This window comes from Camelus bactrianus, chromosome 12 (assembly GCF_048773025.1).
Source record: "Camelus bactrianus isolate YW-2024 breed Bactrian camel chromosome 12, ASM4877302v1, whole genome shotgun sequence".
Classification (NCBI taxonomy): domain Eukaryota; kingdom Metazoa; phylum Chordata; class Mammalia; order Artiodactyla; family Camelidae; genus Camelus; species Camelus bactrianus.
In genome coordinates, this window is record NC_133550.1 from 52,979,695 (window position 1) to 53,001,342 (window position 21,648).

General features: G+C 40.2%; 1 protein-coding gene across 7 annotated transcripts in view; it reads left to right on the forward strand.

Moving 5' to 3' along the window:
• Positions 1-21,648, forward strand: part of BBS10 (Bardet-Biedl syndrome 10) — a 142,027-nt gene that overhangs the window by 744 nt on the left and 119,635 nt on the right. For 5 of the 7 annotated variants that reach the window (XR_012510828.1, XR_012510827.1, XR_006726344.2 and 2 more), the window contains exon 2: positions 85-2,281. Coding sequence is in view for 1 of the 7 variants with exons in the window: in XM_010958849.3 (XP_010957151.2) it covers positions 85-2,050 (1,966 nt within the window). In the remaining 6 variants the exon portion in view is untranslated. Of the gene's footprint in view, positions 1-84; positions 3,809-9,341; positions 10,468-21,648 lie in introns of those variants that run through there. The other 2 variants (XR_006726346.2, XM_010958849.3) reach the window with 2 other exon arrangements.

A 21,648-nucleotide genomic window follows, 5' to 3' on the forward strand; every position in this document is an offset into this window, starting at 1 on the left:
TAGCTGTGAAAACATGGTTTCAACTTGATTCAAATGTAGGAAGGCAGCCCTCTGAAAATCTGAATTGCTTTCTCTCTTGTACAGGATGATGGTGGCATGTGTTTCCAGTCATCTCAGAAAAACGGGAGATGGTGCTAAAACATTTATTATCTTTCTTTGCCACTTACTCAGAGGACTTCATGCAATCACAGACAAAGAAAAGGATTCTTTCTTTTCTGAAAATATTCAAACCCATGGAAAGCATTGGAAAAATTGTTGTCAGTGGAAATTCATTTCCCAAGCTCTTCTAACATTTCAGACACAAGTATTAGACTATGTTGTGGACCACTACCTAAGTAGACACTTTTTGTCCATCTTTTCTTCATCCACTAAAGAGAGAACATTGTGTAGGAACTCTTTAGAGATGCTCTTAGAAGCATACTTTTGTGGAAGAGTGGGAAGAAATAATCACAAGTTTATTTCACAATTGACGTGTGATTATTTTTTCAAGGGTATGGCTTGTGAAAGTGCGTTTGAGGAAGTATTTGAGTTAGTGGATGACTGTTTTGTCGAGTTGAAAGTTGGTGTCACCGGCCTCCCTGTTTCAGAGTCCAGGATCGTAGCTGGGCTTGTGCTTCACAGAGACTTTTCTGTGTACTGTCCAGCAGATGGTGATGTAAGAATAGTGATAGTAACAGAAACCCTTCAGCCTCTTTTTTCAACTTCTGGATCAGAGTTTATTCTAAATTCAGAAGCACAGTTTCAGACATCTCAATTTTGGATTACAGAAAGGACAAAAGCAATAATGAAACATTTACAGAGTCAGGATGTAAAATTGCTCCTATCCAGTGTGAAACAACCAGACTTAGTAATTTATTATGCAGGACTGAATGGCATATCCGTGGTGGAGTGTTTATCATCTGAAGAAGTTTCTCTTATCCAGAAGATCATTGGTCTTGCTCCCTTTGTACTACCACAGGCCTCTTCACAACATGAAGTTTCTAGCACTGCTTTGGTGAAATTTTGTAAGCCCCTTATTCTTAGATCCAAAAGGTATGTTCATCTTGGCTTGATTAGTACATGTTCATTTGTACCACACTGTATAGTTCTTTGTGGACCAGTGCAGGGTCTTGTTGAACAACACAGTGATGCTTTACATGGAGCATTTAAAATGCTTCGGCAGTTATTTAAAGACCTTGATCTAAATTATATGACTCAAGCTAGTGACCGAAATTGTACTTCAGGTCCTCTTATTTATAAGAATAGTGGAGAAAGTAATCAGTTACCAGAAATTGTTAATGGTTCAATACAAAGGCCATATCAGGGCACAGTTGTAAAAAACAAAGATGAACTGGCAAAATCTCAAACATATTTAAAAGTATATTCAAATTTGGTAGTTCCAGACATAGAATTAGAAACACATACCCCATGTTCAACACTAGAAGTGACACCAACAGATGAAACACTGAGATGTTTATCTCCAAACAAAGCCATGATAATTGATGACCATGAACCATGTATTGAAAGTAATTCTGCCAACTCAGCAACAAAAAACACTGGAATAGACATTTATTATGAAAATTTACAGGTCACAAAAATTGCTGGAAAGGGGGGCATGTTACCAGTGAGATGTACGTCACTAGAAATGAGTACTTCCCTGAGTTACTGTTTCTCATCTATACCAGCTGGTTGTGTTTTGCCAGCGGGTGGTAGTTTTGAGATCTTGTTACATTACTATCTTCTTAACTATGCCAAAAATTGCCAGCAATCAGAAGAAGCCATGGTTAGTATGATAATAGCTAATGCACTTTTAGGCATTCCTCAAAGTTTGTATAAGTCTAAGAAAGGAAATTACTGCTTTCCACAAATTTATGTAAGATCTCTCAGTGCGCTGCAAACCAATCAGCCCATAATAAGCAGTCAGACAGGTTTGGAATCAGTTGCTGGTAAATACCAGTTACTAACTTCAGTTCTTCAATGTTTGACAAAAATCTTAACCCTTGATTTGGTGATCAGTATTAAAAGACAACCTCGGGAAATTTCTGATCAAGATTCAGAAGAGGAACTATAAAATTGGAAGTTTTTTATTAACTCAAGTTTTAATCCAACTCAAGCCATAAAGCAAAGCAGGATGTGACCGCTGATTCTCAAGTCAGTTCAGTCTAGTTAGGAAAACAGCGTAACTTCGAAAGTCTTTAGAAGTACACCAAGGCCAGTGGACATTCAGACACAAATATTAGAGACTACATTATGGAACATTTCTGAGGAGGAAGCCTTCTACATGAGTGAAGCCAAGATCTGAGTAAGTGTCTCTTCCCCCTCAGTGTCCCTACATGTTAGTCTGTGTATTTGGGGAAGGGTGTTTCCTTGTAGGTCCTTTTTACTTTTCTGTGTCTCTTTTCACTCTTCATCTCTTCTCCCTCGCCTTTCTATATTTACTTAATAGAATAATTTAATCTCAGATTTGGGTGGGTTCGTCAAGTGCTATCCTATTTTAATCGTTCATGATCTAAAACATTGTTTGGTTCAATTAAAATAATTTATTTTCCCTACTCATAATTTCTAAAGCAATGAGTAAAAGTCTCATTTTTTTCTCAAACAGTATATAAATTAAATTAGTTTTTACTTTTATTTGGCCCCTTGTTTTTTTACACTTTGTGTGGAAAAGCCTAGATGGATTTTTTTCACCATTCATACACCATTGAGGATGTTACCAGAAATGTGACTTTGTGCATTGTGAACTTGTTTTCATTTCTTCAGTTGAAAGTTAATTCCAAAAAGGATATGAAGTTCATGCTGTGATTTTCTCTTTTCCTGTAAGAGTTTGAAAAAAATAATCCATGTATTTGCTGGTTTTTCTGTTTGATGCATAGCCAGTTAATAGTAACAAGTAATTTGAGAATTACAGTCAGCCCTCCGATCTTGGGTTCTGTATCCACAGGTTCAACCAACCATGGTTTGAAAATATTCAAGGAAAAAAATTCCAAAAAGTTCTAAAATGCAAAACTTTTAACTTGCGAGGTCCAGTGGCAACTATTTACATAGAATTTACATTGTGTTAGGTATCATAAGTAATCTAGAGATGATTTAAAGTACACAAGATGATGTGCGTAGGTTATATGCAAATGCTATGCCATTTTATTTATAAGGGACTTGAGCATCCACAGAGTTTGGTTTTGGCAGGGAGTTCTGGAACTAGTCCGCCTTGGATACTGAGAGATGGCTATATTAAAATATGAATTTCTAGTGGTTATATTTTATTTGAAAGGTTTATAAATGCAAATAATAGTGTGCATCTAGCCATGGATATAAGGACAGTCTCTTCTACTTTTAGTAGTTCTCTGTAACACCCAGGTCAGTAATGTGTTCATACCAAGTGTTAAGAATTGCTTGTTGAATAAAAGTGTTATCTTTACTCTATTCTAAATATGTGTTTACCGTTTACTAATTTGACAAATTCTTACTGAGTGCTTACTGTGTGCCAACTGCTGGATATAATGTGATAAAACAAATAGATATGGTTCCTGCCTTCATGCAGCTTTCCTCATAGATCAGTGAATAGATGCGTGACACTACTTGGATAGAGATTAAATTTAGGAAAACCAATTTTTAAAATTTAATTACAGTTAAATTTGAAACAGTGACGACTAGAGGTGTTTTAAAAACTAATATCCTAGTATGCAGATCTCACAATCTTTATATTAAATATAATTTTATTTTTGTAAGGCTTATGCTATGTGATGGTATCATTTCATATCTGTGATTATGGAGAGAATATATTAGTTCTATTTCTTATACTGAATTCATAAATACATGAACCTACCTGTAATTTTTTCCATTTACTTTTTTAAATTGCCTGTCAGTTTACTTGATAGTTTTGCTTTATTTTGTTGTTGTTGTTTTAAATACTTCTCCATCACTGAGAGCATTCACAGACTTTTCCCAGGCATGCCCAGTGCCTTGCTTTGTTGGGCGTTTTATAGCTATAAATAATTAGTAGCCCAGGAGCCCCTTTGTAAGCTGGGAATGGGTCTTTGTGTGTTTGGTGCATAATGTAATATCGCACACAGAAGTAGCCAATAAATGTCTGTTGAGGAACTTGTTGGTCCTTGGAGATGAGGTCATAATTTTTTTCCAACAAATTTTCATGGAAAAGGATCTATTTTGTGGGGGAAGAAGCAGAAAATGTAGGCAAAGTCTACACAAAGCAATCTTTTTTTCTTTTAATTAAAAATCCCTCAAAAATGGTGATAACACTTTCGTGGGTTATCTTATCATTTATAAAATAACACCAGTGAGTTTACAATACTGGGTTAGATAACAGAGCACTTTAAAATGATAATTACATTGTACTTAAACCCACTTCCACAAAGGATTTGAGGTGACCTGCAACAAAAACAGACAAAATTACAGTAAAATCTGAATAAAAATGGAAAACTCAAGAACAAAGAAAATGTAAAGATAATTAAAAGTCAAGACCATGTCCTGTTTTCATTGCTGCATATTGAACAACCTCAAAACTCGCTTGATTTAAATCACTGTATTATTACCTCTCATGATACTGGGAGTTGCCTGAGTTTAGCTGGACAACTTTCACTGTATTCTGTTGATTGAAGCAGTCACAAAGGTCAGCTGAAGTTCAAGGGGAGGGAACACAGGCCCCACCACTCAATGGGTAATGTCAGTGTCACATTATAAGAAGAGCATGTGAGATGAGATATGCTGAGGCAGCTATCTTTGGAAAACAGAATCTGCTCCACATGGGAGAGAAAAGAGGACAGATACGTGCTAACTTCTCAGCTGAGTTTTTTATTATTATTTTCTGAAGTTACATGTCAGTCTACCTCTCACAAACACATTTCCCCAATAACTTTAATGAACTCCTTATTTTTTCTCCCTGGGCCAGCACAAGGCATTTTTATTCCCCAAACAATAGGCAGTAAATAGTTAAACATCTCTGAACTGCTTTGGCCAGGAAGCTATTTAACCGTGTTACACTGAAAGTGTCATGGTATCCATGTTTTAGACTAAAAGGGGTGGGGGGAGGAATGCAATTTGAGGCTGAACTTTTATCAGTAATTACACATCCCCTCCCAAAAGGAATAGACTATGTCTTTCCCATCATCACAGCACAGCAGAGAAGACAAAAGTACAGTTCAAGGGGGGAAAATATAAGTATGTATACATTTACGTGTGTGTGTGTGTGTGTGTGTGTGTGTGTCTAGTAGTTTGTTGCAGATTTGTATGTAGCAAGAGATTGGTAACAACCTAAACTCTGGATGGATACAGAAACTAAATGGTGTAGGGGCAGTGATTGGGGAGAAAACATGCACAGGGAAGAGGTGTTAGAAGATCATTTCTCAGTATATACCTTATGCCATTTTGATTTTTCAGCCATTTGAATACAACTTACTCAAAAATGAAATAAAATTTTTAAAAGTATATTTAGAGCAAGCACATAGAGAATGTCCCCCAAATAGCAATAAAGTGATAAGGATCCTGATCTAAGGAAACCCAAGATCAGCATGAAAGAAAAACTATGTGAAAGACACAGCAATGGATCAATAGACCTTTTACAAAAGAAAAGAGATACAATCAAAAGAGGTTATATTCCCTTAGCTGTACCTGGCTAGGGTTTTCTCAGCAATTCTGGAAGCATTCTCCCTTAGGCTACTGTGGGCCAAGAAGTGCCTACTAGCACGATGGCATTCATTTCCTCAGGGAATTTCCAGCCCTGGGGCTGGTTCCCTCTCATGCAGACTCATCAACAGATTTTGTGAGCACTTTGAGAATGGCTCTGTCTCAGGGGCTGACTCAAATCAAACTTGTGAGTGTGATCAGATTATTTACAATGAGAACTGTCCCAGGAACTAGAATTTCCCAAGTCCATCTGACCAGTCTTTATGTGTGGACCTATATGTGGGAAGTCAAATAATAATCAGGTCGTTTGCTCAGTAAGCTTGGACTCAGAACAAGAGAAATCAGATTAACAGCATCAGCCTCCTCCCAGCCTGTTATGCTCTAGTTCCCCAGTGCTCTGGCCTGGCCCTATTCACCTCCTCTTGCTTCCTGTGGGATTCTAGCCAGTTCCATCACTTGGGTGCCACTACATGCAGATGATTCCAAATTTTGTATTTCCAGCCATCCTCTTCTCTGAACTCCCAACTCATCAAATTCCCATCACAGTCTCCACGTGGATGCTCACGCATAACATGTCCAAAACAGGATTGCTATTCCCCGTCCCCTGAACCTGGCCCTTCCCCTGCTGTCCCATCTCAGTTAATGGCATCATCAGTCTGTCACTTGCTCAGGACAAAAACCTGCATGACATCTTGGCTCAAGTCTTTCTTTTACAGCCCACAGCCAGTCTATCAGCAAATCTTGCTGGTTCCACACATAAAGTAGATTTCAAATTCACTTTTTCTCACTCTTGTCGTTCAGCTCAAATCGCTTCATGTTGCACCTGCAACAGCCTGCTATTGGTCTCCTTGGCTTCTATCTCACCTTGTGCTTCTCTAGATTGATTTCCACCCACCCCCCAACTTGTTTGGGGGGGATGTGTAACTGGGTTTATTTATTTAATTAATTTATTTTTGTAATGGCGGTACTGAGGATTGAATCCAGGACCTCGTGCATGCTAGGAACATACTCTACCATTCAGCTACACCCTCCCCTCCCAAATTTTTATTTAAAAAAATTTAACTCCACAAAAAAAGTTGAAAAAGCACAATGAACACCCACATACCCTACATCTAGATTCACCAATTACCATTTTATCCTTTGTACGTGTGTGTGCAAGTGCACACACATTACTAACCATGTGAAAGCAAGTTATATCCCTGAATATCTCAGTATGTATTTCCCATGAACAAGGACTTCCCCTCCATAACTGAATGATTTTTAAATGCAAATTATGTCATGTCATTCCTCTGCTCAAGGTCCTCCAAAGGTTTTTCCTTCACACAAAATAAAATCCAAATTTATCATAGTCTGTGTGATCTGTCCCCTGCTTATCCCTTATCTCATCTCCTGCCACTCTCCCTCTAGGTCTCTCCCCACCAGTTACTCTGTAAGTCAGGGCAGGTTTTGCCATACTGAGGTAACAAATAACTCCAGATCTCAAGAGGCTCGACACAAATTGATTTCTTGCTCACAGTCATGTCTGTTGAAGGTTAGCTGGGGACTCATACCACCCTGTATCTTCCCCACTGCTAGATCCAGGATGATGGAGCAGTTACTGTCTTGGACATTACCAATCATCGAGAGAGAAGAAGAAGAAGAAGGAGAAGAAGAAAAGAAATCTAGAGAGGCTTGCATTGGCTCTGTTTATAACTGTCACGTGTCACTTCTGCTTGTGACTCACTGTCCAGAAGTAGTCACATGGTCATACCCATCCACAAAGAAACCAGGTAGTGCAGTCCTACCTTGTGCCTGGAAAGAGAGAGAACCAGAACATTTGGCAAACAGCACTCATGAGTACCCAGGCTGGCCTTCTTTCTGTTCCTTGCACACACAAGTTCATTCCAACCTCTGAGTTTTCCACTTGCTGTTCTGTCTGCTTAAAATTCTTCCCCTCTGATCTTCATATGACTCACTTCCTCACTTGATTGAAGTGTTTCTACTTTAACGTCACCTCCTTATAGAGATGCCTTTCTTGACCTTTCAGTGTAACATAATACCATATTCCTTCCCATGACCTCCCTTGTTCACTGCTTTTCTACCTCGTTAAGTTCTTTTTGAAGCACATATCTGATGTTGTTAGTGTGTGTCTTTGTTTTTTGCATTGACTGCCTTCCCAAATAGAATGTAAACCCCATGAGGACTTTGACTTTTTCGCTTCCATACTTCCAGCATGTAGGATAGTGCCTGGCCAACTAGGCACTCAATAAAGTTCAGTGAATGAATGAATGAGTGAATGAATGAATAGGAATGGATCAATTGAAAGACTGACCAAGGCTGCCTTCTCTTGAGCAGTGATCAAGTAGATCCAACTAACATTTACCTCAGTGACTCCACTCTTTTTGGTTCCCAACACTGCCCAAACTCTGATGGACACAAGTTCTTTTTAAAATACTAAAGCACAACAGAGTTCTGACAACCTGGAAGACATTCTCTTCCCTTCAGGTGACTTAGCATGTCTCTGTTGTAAACAATCATTTGTTCATTTTAAAGAGTTGCTCTCAGTCGGAAATTTTATTCACTATTCTGTGCTGAAAGCCTCCATGTAGCCTTATGTATTGATGACATGTTGTATTATGGCTGAATTACACTTATGCTTAGGCTAACAGTCTGGTAAATATGCATATTCTTGCAGTCTCTGTCCTTCACAACTACTCCTTTGGATATTTGTGTTTAGCACGAAGTAAAATCACCAGTCACCAATGCCAGATCTTATTGTAAATAGATACCTGGGTGAAAACCTCCCTGATCGTAGCAACCACGGTTCTTGTGCCCAGAATAAACACACCTAGTTCGTGATTGGATGTGCTCCATAAACTCCTGGGGTGGGTTCCATTATCTGTCCCCCTATGCAGAGAAATCCCTGCTGCAGCAACAGAAATGTCCATTTTTCTTCAAACAGGGGGCCCCATGGTATATTTACTCTTAATACATACTCCAGAAGTATGTTTATGTGTAACTTCTTGAGTCTTCACTTGTGTTTCTGTCACAATTTTCACATCATTGTGTACTTAATTAACTCCTATACTGGATTCTTCTAATTTGCATTATATGTCTTAAAATATACATTAACTTGCAATATAATTAGTCTTAGTAGTTAGGGTTTCTTATACAGTCCTTCAGGTAGTAATTCCTTCCAGAGCATTAGCACGTGATAACTTGGGCATAACTTGATAAGGGAGTTTTCTAATGTGCTCCTTGAGAAAACTTTGTTGGTCATTTGGGGGAAAAAAAGCTCGTTTTGTATTTCTATTGTTTGCAGTATTTTACTCTAACCTCTAACCTGAGAAGTGAAAAAGGGTATCTTTTATATATGTATCAGAAGAAACAAAATGAACTGTATAGTGAAGACAAAATTGGAACATTTTGAAGATTGTGTTTCTGTTCTAAATTTCGAGACACTGTATAGTGGAAAGAACATAGTACTAGAAGTCAAGCAGACCAGTATTGCCATCCTGGCTCTACCAGTTACTATTTGTGTAACTTTGGACACTTGCTAAATACCTCTTCTGCCTTAATAATAGTACCTACCTCACACAAGTGTGGTGAAGACCAGTGAAGATGTCTTATGAGAAGTGCCTACACAATGCCTGCCACATTATTAAGTAGGAGCTTCATAGATATTAGCTTTATTTCTTCCTTTGGTTGCCCACACATTTTAAACTTCTCCTTCCTTCCTCCAGTTCTTCAGTTACACTAGGTATCCGGTGCCCTACATGGAAAAAAGCTGAGGCCTGTGGGACTTAACGCCAGCATGGACTGTGGATATCATAGGTACAGTAGAAATTTGCTGTGGCAGATTCTATTTTCTCCCATATTTCCCTTGCCATATGTTCTTCTTACAGTATGGCCTTGACACTCCTCCCATGGAGCGGTGGAATCTAAGTCCCCTTTCCTTAAGCCTGGGTGGGCCCTTGTGACTGCCCTGCCCAATAGACTATAATGGAAGTGAAACCATGTGACATCTTAGATCATAAAAGGCAACCTCTTCGTTCTCTTGGAACTCTTACTCTTGAACCCAACTACCATGCTGTAAGGAAGCTCAAGCAGCCTGAAGAGAGGCCCAGGTGGAGAAGAAGCAAGGCCTTAATGCACAGCTTTGGTGGTTTCCAGCCAACACGTATCAACCTTCCTTCCGATCATTTGAGTGAGTCTTTGAAGTGGATCCTTCAGCACTCAGGATTTACAGGTTTTCTTCATGTGAGTTGTGTCTGTTCCCAGCTGAATTAAATAACATGCCACAGGAAGAAAATCTTCCTGCTGTATTTTAAGAATTTGATCTTATGAGTAAGTATGTTATTCAGCTGTAAAGCACTGATAGAGCTATACATGTTGTCAGGACATTGACATTCTTCTGAATTGTAATGTCTTCAGCCTCCCAAGTGCTACCACCCTCTCCCCCAGCCCCCATCCTACCACCCTGGTCTCCCAGTCCCTCTCCCAGGACCCACTGGTTTCAGGTTAATGCCTGGTTCAGCACAGGAGTTTGGTGGGGGGCTGTGGATTTTGCCATAATGCTTTGGTGTCCACTTCAGTTGGTGAAGTATTAACCATGCCATACAGGTTGAAGTATTTTGAATGTCACTCCTTAATGCAAATATATATATATACACATACATATATGATCACACCATACATACTATATTTTTTAGTGATTTGTTTTCCTGTTTTGCTTATCTTCCCACTCTCCTACCCTCTCCTTTCACATTGTCCCCTAGACTCTAGCTCCTGTGAATTACCTACCAGGTTATCCTTCCATATTTTTCCCTATGCTACTTATAAAATCAAATAAAAATATGCATGCATATTCATATATGTATATTTGGATTATTTTTGACCTACTTGATTGAGATTTTTTTTGGCTTCTTGTCCCACTCACCACCAAGCCAGGGAAGCCAAGGGGCTTACATGGCTGGTGAGTTTGTGTGGAGGAACTGCTTGTGCTTGGCTCAGCATGCCCTTTCTCTTGGGTAAGGAAAAGAAAGCAGGGTCAATGTCACCCCTACAGGTCCAGAACAGGAATCAGCAGGGTTGGGAACCACGACTGTCTGATTCAAAGGTGGAATACTCCCATTAGGAGTTATTTATTGCGTCACCTAAGACCCCATCCCTGCCACAGATAGCGCCAGCTTTTTACTGCCAGTGTCAAGTGAGGTTGCAGCAAAGACCAACTGAAACCACATGGTATCCTTACCGTCACCTCCAGTGTGCCAGCCCTCACCTGCTCACATGGCTGAACTCTCCCCGGCCTCCACACACCCTACCGACCCAGAAGCAGGCCAACAAAGAGAAAGGGAGAGGCCAATGGTCCCACCTCACAAACTGGAAGAAGGACTATGAGCTGGACAGGAGACTGAGATTTTGTTTAATCAGTCAGCCCTAAAAGCAACCACTGGAATGGGCTTAAATTAAGAATCGAAGAGACCCAAGTGCTGTTACTTGGCATTATTAATTTTTTTCCAGTTCCATGGTGAACTGAGACTCTAAAACAGCACAGTTATTTGGAGAACCAAAAATATTCCATGTTCTTTGCCACTGAACAGAGATTCTTCCATTAAACCTACTCCACAGACAGGAAGTTGGAATCATAGACAAAAGATGGAGAGAGATCTCTCCAGTTCACAATTCCAGATCTCGCCAAGGCCCAGCAACATTCCTGCTTTTGGGCACCAGGAGACTCCTCTGCTTAAATTAGCTCAAAGAGTCTAATATTCCTGAGGAGGAAACTAGTGATAATGCTTTAATAAAGAAAGAAAATAAAGATTAGTGGAGTGATTAGATGAAAGGACTGTTTTATTAATTTGATTAGGAAAATGGAAGGAATGGAAGGAGAAAGGGAAATGAGTCATTCCAGGATGTGGGATCAAGATATTAGGCCTAATCAGCATAGACTAGAAGACCACTGGGCACCATGCATATAAATAGCTTACAAAGTCTAATTGAATTTGTGTTTTAAGATCACTGCTTTTTGTGTTGTGTTTAAGAAATCTTTACATCCTCAAAGGTTTGGACCTTTGGAATGGTAACTAAGAAATCTCAGAGAAATACTACATTTCAGTAATTCTTTCATAAATACTAACTACAAGTATTTGAATATATATGTACATTAAAGATGTATAATAGATAATATTAGACATAAATATATTGAATATATATTAAAATTGAGCAATCTAGTATAATCCATTCACACTCTGTGAAAACTATCTTGTAATACCATAATAAGTTATCTCTTTTTCCGATTTACAACAAACTTGCTTCAATCTACTCTCCCAACAAAATTTCCCAGAAATTCTGTAAATAGTACAGTGCACTTTTCATTAGGATTGCCTTTTTACCCACCATTCTCTCAGAAATTCCTCCAGTCAGCAGCTTCTTTGGAAATCCAGAAAGCAACCTCATGAAACTGTAGTGTGCACCAGGCTGCAAAGATTTTATAACAGCGTAGTCAGACGATTTTGTATTTGCCACAGTAAGCATCTTTAGGAGACAGCTTGGCGTGGAACAGAACAGGGGCTGCAGAGCCCCACGACCTGTGTTTGCATCCTGAATCTGCCACTCGTTGTGTGACCTTAAGCAAGTCACTTGCAGTACTTTACTTCCCTCTTGGTTCTCTCAGTTACCTATTGTTGTGGAAGAACATTATCCTCAAACTTAGTAACTTTAAACAGCAAACATTTATTCTCACACAGTTTCTGTGGGTCAGGTATCTGGGCCTGGCTTAGCTGGGTGGTTCTGCTCAGAGTCTTTCATAAGGTTGCAGTGAGGATGTTGGCCAGGGCTGCAGTCATCTGAGGACTCAGTGACTGGGGCTGAAGGATCCACTTCACTCATGGACATGGCTGTTGACAGGAGACCTCGGCTCCTCACTCTGCAGAGCTGCTGCTGTGTCTGCACCCCCTGGCAGCTGGCTTTCCCCAGAGGGAGTGACTCCAGAGAGCAAGGAGAAAGTGCAATGCCTTTTATGTGATACTGTCACTTCTGCTGAATTCTGTTCATTAGAAGTGAATCACTGAGCCAGCTTATGTTCACAGGAGGGGAATTAGGCTCCACCCTTTGGAGACAGGAATGTCAAAGAGTCTTGAATTTAAGGTTTTCACACCAGGAAAACAGAAATAATGATCATTGATCTTACTGCACCCTTGAAATTGCATCCTTTGATTCTTTTGAAAGAATCAAAAGTAAACATCTAGACCAATGCTGGCCTCAAAGTATATATTCATTTATTTAGTATTTATTGAATACCTACTACTGAGCTGTGTTCTCAGCACATGATCACATGAGCAAAACCCAGTCCCTGCCCTCAGGAACTCACAGTTTAATGAGAAGATAGACATTAATCACATAATACATGAATAAGTATAAAATCTCTACTTCATGTGTGCAGTGCAACGTAGAGGGCTTGGAACTAGTTAGGAAAGGCTTCTCTGGGAAAATGACGTCAAAGCTGACCTAAGGATGAGTAAGAGTTGACTAGGTACTGAAGAAAAAGAAGAGGATTCTAGGTAGAAAGGATGACAGGGGTATGATTAGTGGGTGAAAGCATGGAGAGGACAAGGCACTGGATGAGGCTGGTGTGGCCAGGGCAGGGGAAGCGCTGTGTGCCAAGACAGGAGAGGTAACAGGGAGCCAGCCTCTGCTCTGCATATCTGTGTGTGATAAAGGAGAGGGGGAAAAACATTTTATACACTTTTATGAGATCAGTGATTGCCAGGAAGTAAAGTTGAGTGTAGGAGTTGACTACAAAGGGGCATAAAGGAACTTTTTGGGATGATGGGTTGTTCTGTATCTCAATTGTAGTAGTGGTTGCAAAAGTATACATGTTTGTTGGAATTCATAGAACTGTAGACCGAAGAGGGTAGATTTTACTGTGTGTAAATTATACCTCATTATATCTGAGTTTTTAAAAATATACTCCTTTGCAAGCACTTTCATAGAGATTATACCATAACATCATGAATTTTCCTATCATATGTGTTTTGGATTTCTTCCAAATAGTATTTTTTAATATATTTTTTAACTGAAGTATAGTCAGTTTATACTGTTGTATCAATTTCTGGTGTACAGCACAATACTTCAGTCATATAGGAACATACTTATATTCGTTTTCATACTTTTTTTTACCATAGGTTACTACAAGATATTGAATATAGTTCCCTGTGCTATGCACTATAAACTTGTTGTTTATCTATTTCATGTGTATTAGTATCTGCAAATCCAAAACTCCCAATTTATCCCTTCCTACCCCCCTTTCCCCTGGCAACCATTTGTTTTCTATGTCTGTGCCAAATACTATTAATTTCTGCAGTATCAACAGAAGGCTGTCACAATGATGTATATTCTACCTGGTGGGGCTGTACCTAAAACCCTGAAGTCAGTGAGAGTGGCGTGTGTGTGTGTGTGTGTGTGTGTGTGTGTGTGTTTTAGTGAGGGGACTGAGCACATATCAAAGTAAACTAAATATAGTACACTTTTTTGGCATTAAATTAACATGTTTTCACAACTATGTAAAGCATGAAGGGAGGAAAATTTTCAAAGGTAGTAAGTCAAGTTATTTTAACATAAATGCTGATGTTTTGTTTGCTCTATTTTGTTTGTTATTGAGTTATAGTCAGTTTACAGTTTTGTGTCATTGCTCTATTTTTATTCTGAAAAGATGTTGCTATATGAACACAGTTCTAAGATCAACAATGATGCTGAACAGTGGAATTTAAGAGACTATTCTTTTGTTACAAAACCAATAACAGATATGAAGCAAAGCAGATTTTCCTAGCTCAGAAGCTGTTATAGTGTCTATGATATTATTCTTAGGCAAGACACTAAGGCCATTAAGCTTTTGTGAAATATAAGATTCAAGAATAACACTGGGTTCAGTGCAGCACTGGACTTCCCTTTCAACAGCTGAGCTCTTGAGATTTCCAACATAAGATGTTGTTAATGAAAATGGAATGGATAGTATTCCATTGTGTAAAATACACCACAATTGATTTATTCATTACAAAGCAATGGGAAGGAACAGCCTACAACCACACATGAAACTGTGGATGAATTACAAACAAAAGAAGGCAGGTACAAAAATGGATCCTGTATGATTCCATTTATATAAAGTACAAAAGCTAGGAAAACCAGTCAGTACTGTTACAAGTCAGTACAGCAATCCCCTTGCACAGGGGTTGGGGGAGCAGGCAACTGAAAGAGAGCATGATATAGATTTCTTACGATGGGTAACATTCTGTTTCTTGATCCAAGAGCTGGTTACACAGTTCAGTGTGCTAGTCACTGAGCTGTACATTTATGATATGTGCATTTTTATATGTTATGTTTTACTTCAATAAAAAGATTTTTTAATAAGAAAGAAATATATGGAACAGCTATAGGAGACATGTACCCTAAAACAGAAAATTAGAACATTAGACCACACTTACCATGTTCATAGATTGTTCTGATAGAAGACTGCTATACACGTGCCCACAGAACCATCCTCCTGTCTGAGAAGACTCCCCTCTTTGAGCAGGTGGTTTCAGGAGGTGACACTTAGATAAGGGCTAAGGAGCAAAGGAACACCAAATCAAGCCTAGGAATCAATGAGGTGACACATAGCACAGTCACACTCATGTTCTCATTACAGGGTTTGAGACGTTGCATAATAAATCCAGTTAAAACTTAGAAAATGACCCAGACCTTAATGCATGACAATTTGGGCACAGCATTTCTGTAGGGCTTGGAGTTTGGAAAATCCATTATCTGTTGTTTCTCATTATTTCATTATTTATAAGCAAATTTATCAAACACAGTTTTATTCAAGTCCATTTTCCAAAAGCTGTGAGGGATAAAAGGAGACATAAGACATAGTCATATGATTTAATAAGGACATACTCCAACCATGAAAAGAGAAACTAAAAATACACAGCCATATAGAAGAGTTGAAGGTGGGGAGCACTGAGTAAATATGGCTATTGGCATGCCAGGTAAACTTACGATGTTCAGTGAAGGACAGGGAAAGCTTATCAAAAGAGAACTTGAGTTGGAATTTAAAGGAATAAAGTAGACCTGGAAATGTAAGGAGAAATTTTAGGAGAGAGATTGATAATGTAAACAAAGATGTCAAGGGATCAAAACACAAAGGGGATTTAATTGAGATTCCTTGTGTTGTGGCTCAGTCTCTGAGAAGACATTCAAAGAAGGAATCCAGCACTAAAAGTCATTCATATCTTCACTGGAATCTTGCAGAGGCTATCTACGGGGGTTCATCCAATTGGTAATCTATAGCATCACTTCTTAAAATAAGCCTTTCTATGTTCCTTGATGTCTGATCCCTCTCATGTTGTAGCTGTAACTAGACTAAAGTTTGGCAGACTTTTTCTGTAAAGGACCAGAAAATCTTTGTCACAACTACTCAACTCTGTAGTTGTTGCACAAAAGCAGCCATAACAATATGCAAATGATGGATGTGTTCTAATAAAAATTTGTCATAATAAAGTGACAGGTGACAGGCTGGATTTGGCCCACAGGTCATACCTTGCTTACCCCTAAACAAGACTCACCCGATACCCCACAAAGGTGACTCCTCCCCATAACCTGTGTCCTTTTCATTTTTCTCCCTCCTTCTACCTTTTTGAGTCTTGTCTCTGCAATTAAATTTTATTACTTATGATGCCAGTTCTTGTTCTGTGATGAGACTCACAGAACAATGGGTAGAGAGAGCAGGAATCCCAGACATCCTGGGGAACTATGGACTGTTTCTAACCAGGGAGAGTGAGTCAATCCAAGTGATATTTTAAGAAAATTAATCTGGCAGCACTGTGTAGGATGGATTGTCGTGAGTATAACAGAAAGCAAAGAGACCAATTAGGAGGTTATTGCAAAGGATTTATGCAATAGATGTGGAGTCTAAACCAGAATGTCAGCTAGGAATGGTAAGAATGGAAGGATGTGGGACAAAGTGTGATTCAGAGATTAACTGGGATTGACAACTGATTAGATGCAGAAGAATGCAGAGGAAGGAGTCAAAGAGAAGTTAAAAATTACTAAGATACAGAGGCTAAGTAGGAAAATACTTGCATTGTTTTTGTCTACTTTTTGAGTTCTCCTTGTCCCATAAATGTCAGTGTTCCTCAGATTTCTTTCCTTAGTTGTTCCTTTTCTTTCCCTTCTCTACTCTTCCCCTCCTACCTCATAAAATTTTCCTGACATGATTCAAATTTACAGCTTTGACTATGACTCCTTAGCTGATACATTATCTGTAGCCTGAATGTCCTTGGTGAGACGCTGACTCCCTACTTGATGTCTCTAAGAGGACTCACAGACCCTCAACTCAGGCTCCGGTTGAGGTTGGCTTTCCCCTACTTTCAAGCCAGTAAATTGGCCTATTACTGTTTCATGGATGCAGGCAAAAGCAGTTAAGCTCTTGGTATAGAGACAAAAGTCTTTACTCTTCACAACACAGCAAGCAGCATAAGCAGCAGCATGTTGATGTCAGTTGCCCTGAGCACCCCAAGTCCCACTGGGGTGACGTGGAGGGTCAGATAGATGCTTGCACACCCAGTGGGTTGCGCCTCTGGAAAGGGACACTGAGCCTGAAGAACCTGCGTCATATTGCAAGCAGTGAGCAAGCCTGCTCTTTGTCCTGGAAAGAGTGCCTCAGCGTTACTCAGGGCAAAAACAAACTCAAGAAACAGCTCAGGTAAAGAGCAGTCATTGCCTTGCATTCTTAGCATACTCAGCAAAGCGTGTTGGGGTACAAGAGACCTCATGGAAGATTGTTCCAAAAGTCCGCGTTTCCAGGATGGAATTCACCAACTTCTTCCTTAAGACCTGCTCTTCTGTTTCCGGTCTTGGTGAAGGGCTCCATCTTCTGCCGCAGTCACTCAAAGCAAAAAGTGGCAGCTATCCAGGCTTCACTTTATTTCCTACTCCCCTCATCCAAATTAACCACTGAATTAGTTTCCTGTGGCTGCTGTAACAGAGTGCCGTAAACTGGGTGGCTTGGAACAACAGAAATTTATTTTCTCACAGTTCTGGAGGTCAGAAGAATGAAATCAAGGTATTGGCAGGGCTGTGCTCCCTCCAAAAATTCTAGGGGTGAATTTGTCCTTTGCGTCTTTCAGCTTCCCTGGTTTGTGGCCACGTTACTTCAGTCTCTGCCACCAGAGTCACAATCGCCTCCTCCTCCTCTTCTGTCAAATATCCTTCTGCCTCACTCATACAAGGATCTAGAGCCCATCTGGATAATCCAGGATAAATGCCTCCTTGCAAATCCTTAATCACATAGTTTGCCATATAAGATAATATTCTGGGCATTAGGATGTGGATGTACCTCTCTGACTCAGTCCATACGTCTCCAAATTCTCTAAAGGTTCTAGCATGGTCATTTTTACATAATGAGTCAAACTGAATTTGGGAGTTATCCGCATAGAAGTGATGGCTAAAGCTGTGAACACAGAGCTAATGAACACTTAATTCCAAATTCAAACCCAGTATAACTCCGAAGTTCATGCTTTTAATCACCCGGTGCTGTCACCTTCTTGCCCTTTTTAAGTGTTAATTTTGTCAAAAGTTCAGAAGTTAACAGCTACAAAAAGGAAGCATGGGCTCAAGTCATACCAATAGCCCCTCAATCCTTGAGTTGGCGAGGGTTCCGTGGGCATAAGAAGCCCTTTGCACCACCACCACCACCACCTCTGAAAGATTCCCTACTGAAAGGTCAGTGTGGTGCATGGATGCCCTGCAACTGAGTAACCAGGAAGCTGAGTTCCCTTTCTCACCAGTTCCCTGAGATTTGCAGGTCAGTGCTCAGAGTTTCAGTCTGGGAAGTAAAAATGACCCTGATAATCATCTGCCTACTCGATGACTCCTCCGATGGGGAATTGGTGCAGTCTAGCGAGAATCAGCCCTGATGAGGGGCATTCATTATCAGCTTCTCATTTTATGGAGACTCTGCCCTGCAGGCCTAATGAGAACATGGGAGCATAAATCCTTAAGACTTATGAAGCACTTTAAATTTTGTAAGCACTTAGCTAAAATTAATTATCCAATTAATCTCCAAGGATGATAACCAAATGATTCCTTCTAAAAATTATCATTATTTATCAACAGATTAGAAAGCTAAAAGCTGATGGAGATATTTTGCATGAGTTTCCAGAGGAGAAATTGGAGTCATTGAGAGACCAAATTCCAGCCCCGTCAGGTCTTGACAAAAAAGCAACAGAACCCAAATATGTGGAGGTGGGATCCTGGAATCTGCCCCATCCCACTGTATGGGAGTAACTGGAGGCTTCTGTTCCTCTCTCAGCCATACTAGGATTCTGCCCCTGCTTCTCTTGCTGAGCTGAGAAGGTGTTGAAGTCTTCATGAAAATGAAAACATTTTATTCTGGGAATATTGATTGACTTGCATATTAATTTAAAATGAATTTTAATTAAACAAGAATGCTTTTAAGTCAGGGACCCCTTAACTATGATTTTTTATATTACTGGCTTTGTTGATACATTGAGAACAAAGAATTGAAGTCAGGTGGCAGGATTTGAATCTCACTTACTACCTGGGTGACTCTGGGCAAGGTACATGCTTCAGCTTCCTTTTCCATAACATGGCATCATGATAGTACCTGCCAAATAGTCTCAGTCTGAGGACTGAATGGGTCAGTATAGGCAAAAGCACTTAGCCTGGTTCCAGGTACATGGTAGGTACCCAATTAATGGTTATAGCTACATGGCTAGTTAAGGACTTGGGATTTTATCACAGCAAAAAGAGGACATGAGTGCGTTCCCCGCAGTTCTGTCTCCAAACCCTTTAACCATATGGATACTGAGTGTCCAGCAGACTCACAGCCCCCTCACATCCCTCTTCCTTTTCCCTGATTCCTCTGTGACTGTCTTTTCCCATCTCTCTGTCTTTCTGTTACTTTCTCTCCCTCTCTTCTCCCTGCCTCCCCTTTTCTTTTCATCCCCCCTTCCTGTTTCCTCACTGTCCAAGACAGTGAAGGATCCCACAGTTGGCTGGGTGTGCTTGTGGGAAGAATTTTGTCTCATGAAGTATCAGAGAAAAACAACCTGCCCTGTGAAGATTTCTGAATCTACTCCCTCACTGAACGGACTTTGTGTCTGTGCCTCTACCCAACTTTTTGTATCTGTCTCTCTGTGCCTCTCTCCTTGTCTTGGTCTGCTTGTCTTTGTTTCTCTCTGTGTCTATCATTGTCTCTTGCCATGTGTGTGTCGGGGGTGGGGGTGTTCCCTTCACCTGTGTGGGTCCCCACAGCTGGGGGAGGTGAGCTCCCTGGGCTCTCTGAAGACCTGCTGGTTGGGAAGAAGGCCTTGTGCCTCCTTCTGCACTGGGACATGATTGAGAGAACTGTTTTCTCCAATGAGAGTGACTATCAGTAGGACCTGGCAGGCAGTTCTGGAACTCAAGGGAGTCAGGTGCCTCTAGGTAGCCCCTGAGTAACAGGACTTTAAGCAGTGTGTCTATGAACAGGTGTCTAAGTGGAGCAGAGATGATGATTCTAATCAAGACAACTTACATGAAAGTTAACTGGGCACATATTTAATGATGCACATAATTATGATTGTGCTGCATGGTAATTAGCATAAATGGTAAGGGGCTCACACAAATGACTGTAATTAGTATTACTTTTTCACAGCTAAGCCAAATTTCATTTCCCCTTTCTACATTGCTAATTCGCCAGCATCTGTAATCAATGTCAGTGTTGATAATTTCTTGATGTCACGTACTGTTTACTCATCACATCCCATGAACATACTTAGATCTAGACACACAGATGCATATGGATACACACGCAACACACACACACACACACACACACACAGTAAGCCTGGACTCAGCTCTCTAAAATGAGAATTCCCTTGTCCCTAGTTCACTTATCCACTTCTGCAGGGCAGAGGTTCACTCTGTCCCACCTGTGAATCCCCACCCCATTCCCCTCCTTCTTGGATCCTTGAGATCTTTAGAGAGGTTTGACCACTGGCTGCAGTGGACTGTGAGTTCCCTTCTAATCCCTAAAGTTCTATATTAAAAATAGTAATGGGGAGTTGAAAACATAAATGCATACATTTTAGTACTGTCATAATTATCACCATCTTTATCATCACAAAAAGTTATAATTATTGAATTTTAATGTGTTCCACATACGGTGATGTGCTTTTCTTATGCACAATCCCTTTAAATTTTGAAGTAGATGTTCTTTATTTCCTAAATGAGAAAACTGGGGCCTATGGAGGTTTAAGTATTTGCCCAAGGTCATGGAGCAAGTCAGTGGGAAGCTGGGATGCAAATTCTGGGGATTTTGACTTTAAATTCATGGTGTGCAGTCTACGTGTTCTAGCAAAATGTAAATGGTAAGGACAGATATTTCCTTCCTCTAAGTCTTTGATTTTTTTTCACCAGTAACTTTATTCATAGGGCAGAGCTGTCTTATTTTTATAGGAAAGAAGGGGCAGTTGGCACTGGATACTTGAAAGGGGTTTTGCTGCCAAAGAGGGGAGAGAGAAAAAAAAATGAAGAGGCTCAGAGCACAGCCAGTGTTGGGATGTTTATTAAAACCAAACTTGTTCATCTTCCCTAAGTGATCATGGTGATCATCTAAAAAGTTCTAAGGAGTCCAGAAGAAGAAATCTCAGCATTAGGGCTGTGTCTAGCCTTGCAGCAGTTCCAGTTGGGGGCTGCTCTCGGAAGAGGCTTTTGCCTCCACTGGGTTTGCTCTTCCCACTCATTAGGCGAAAAGTTCTCTGAGTGGTCCCCCTAAGCAGTGTCCCCTACAGGCAAAATGGAGCAATTCACTCCGATGAAGGAAAAAGAGGATTTCGTGGACACAAATGGAGGGCAGGACTGGGGCCTCCCCTGCTCACTGTGATGCATTCGTGGGACAGGTCTGGGCTACTCCCCCTTTCAAGAGCTGCCCCTCCCCCTGCTCTAGCCTTTGGATGGGCTTGGGAGCAGCCTGTTCATTCTTGACCCCGCCTCCTTGACTACAGTGAG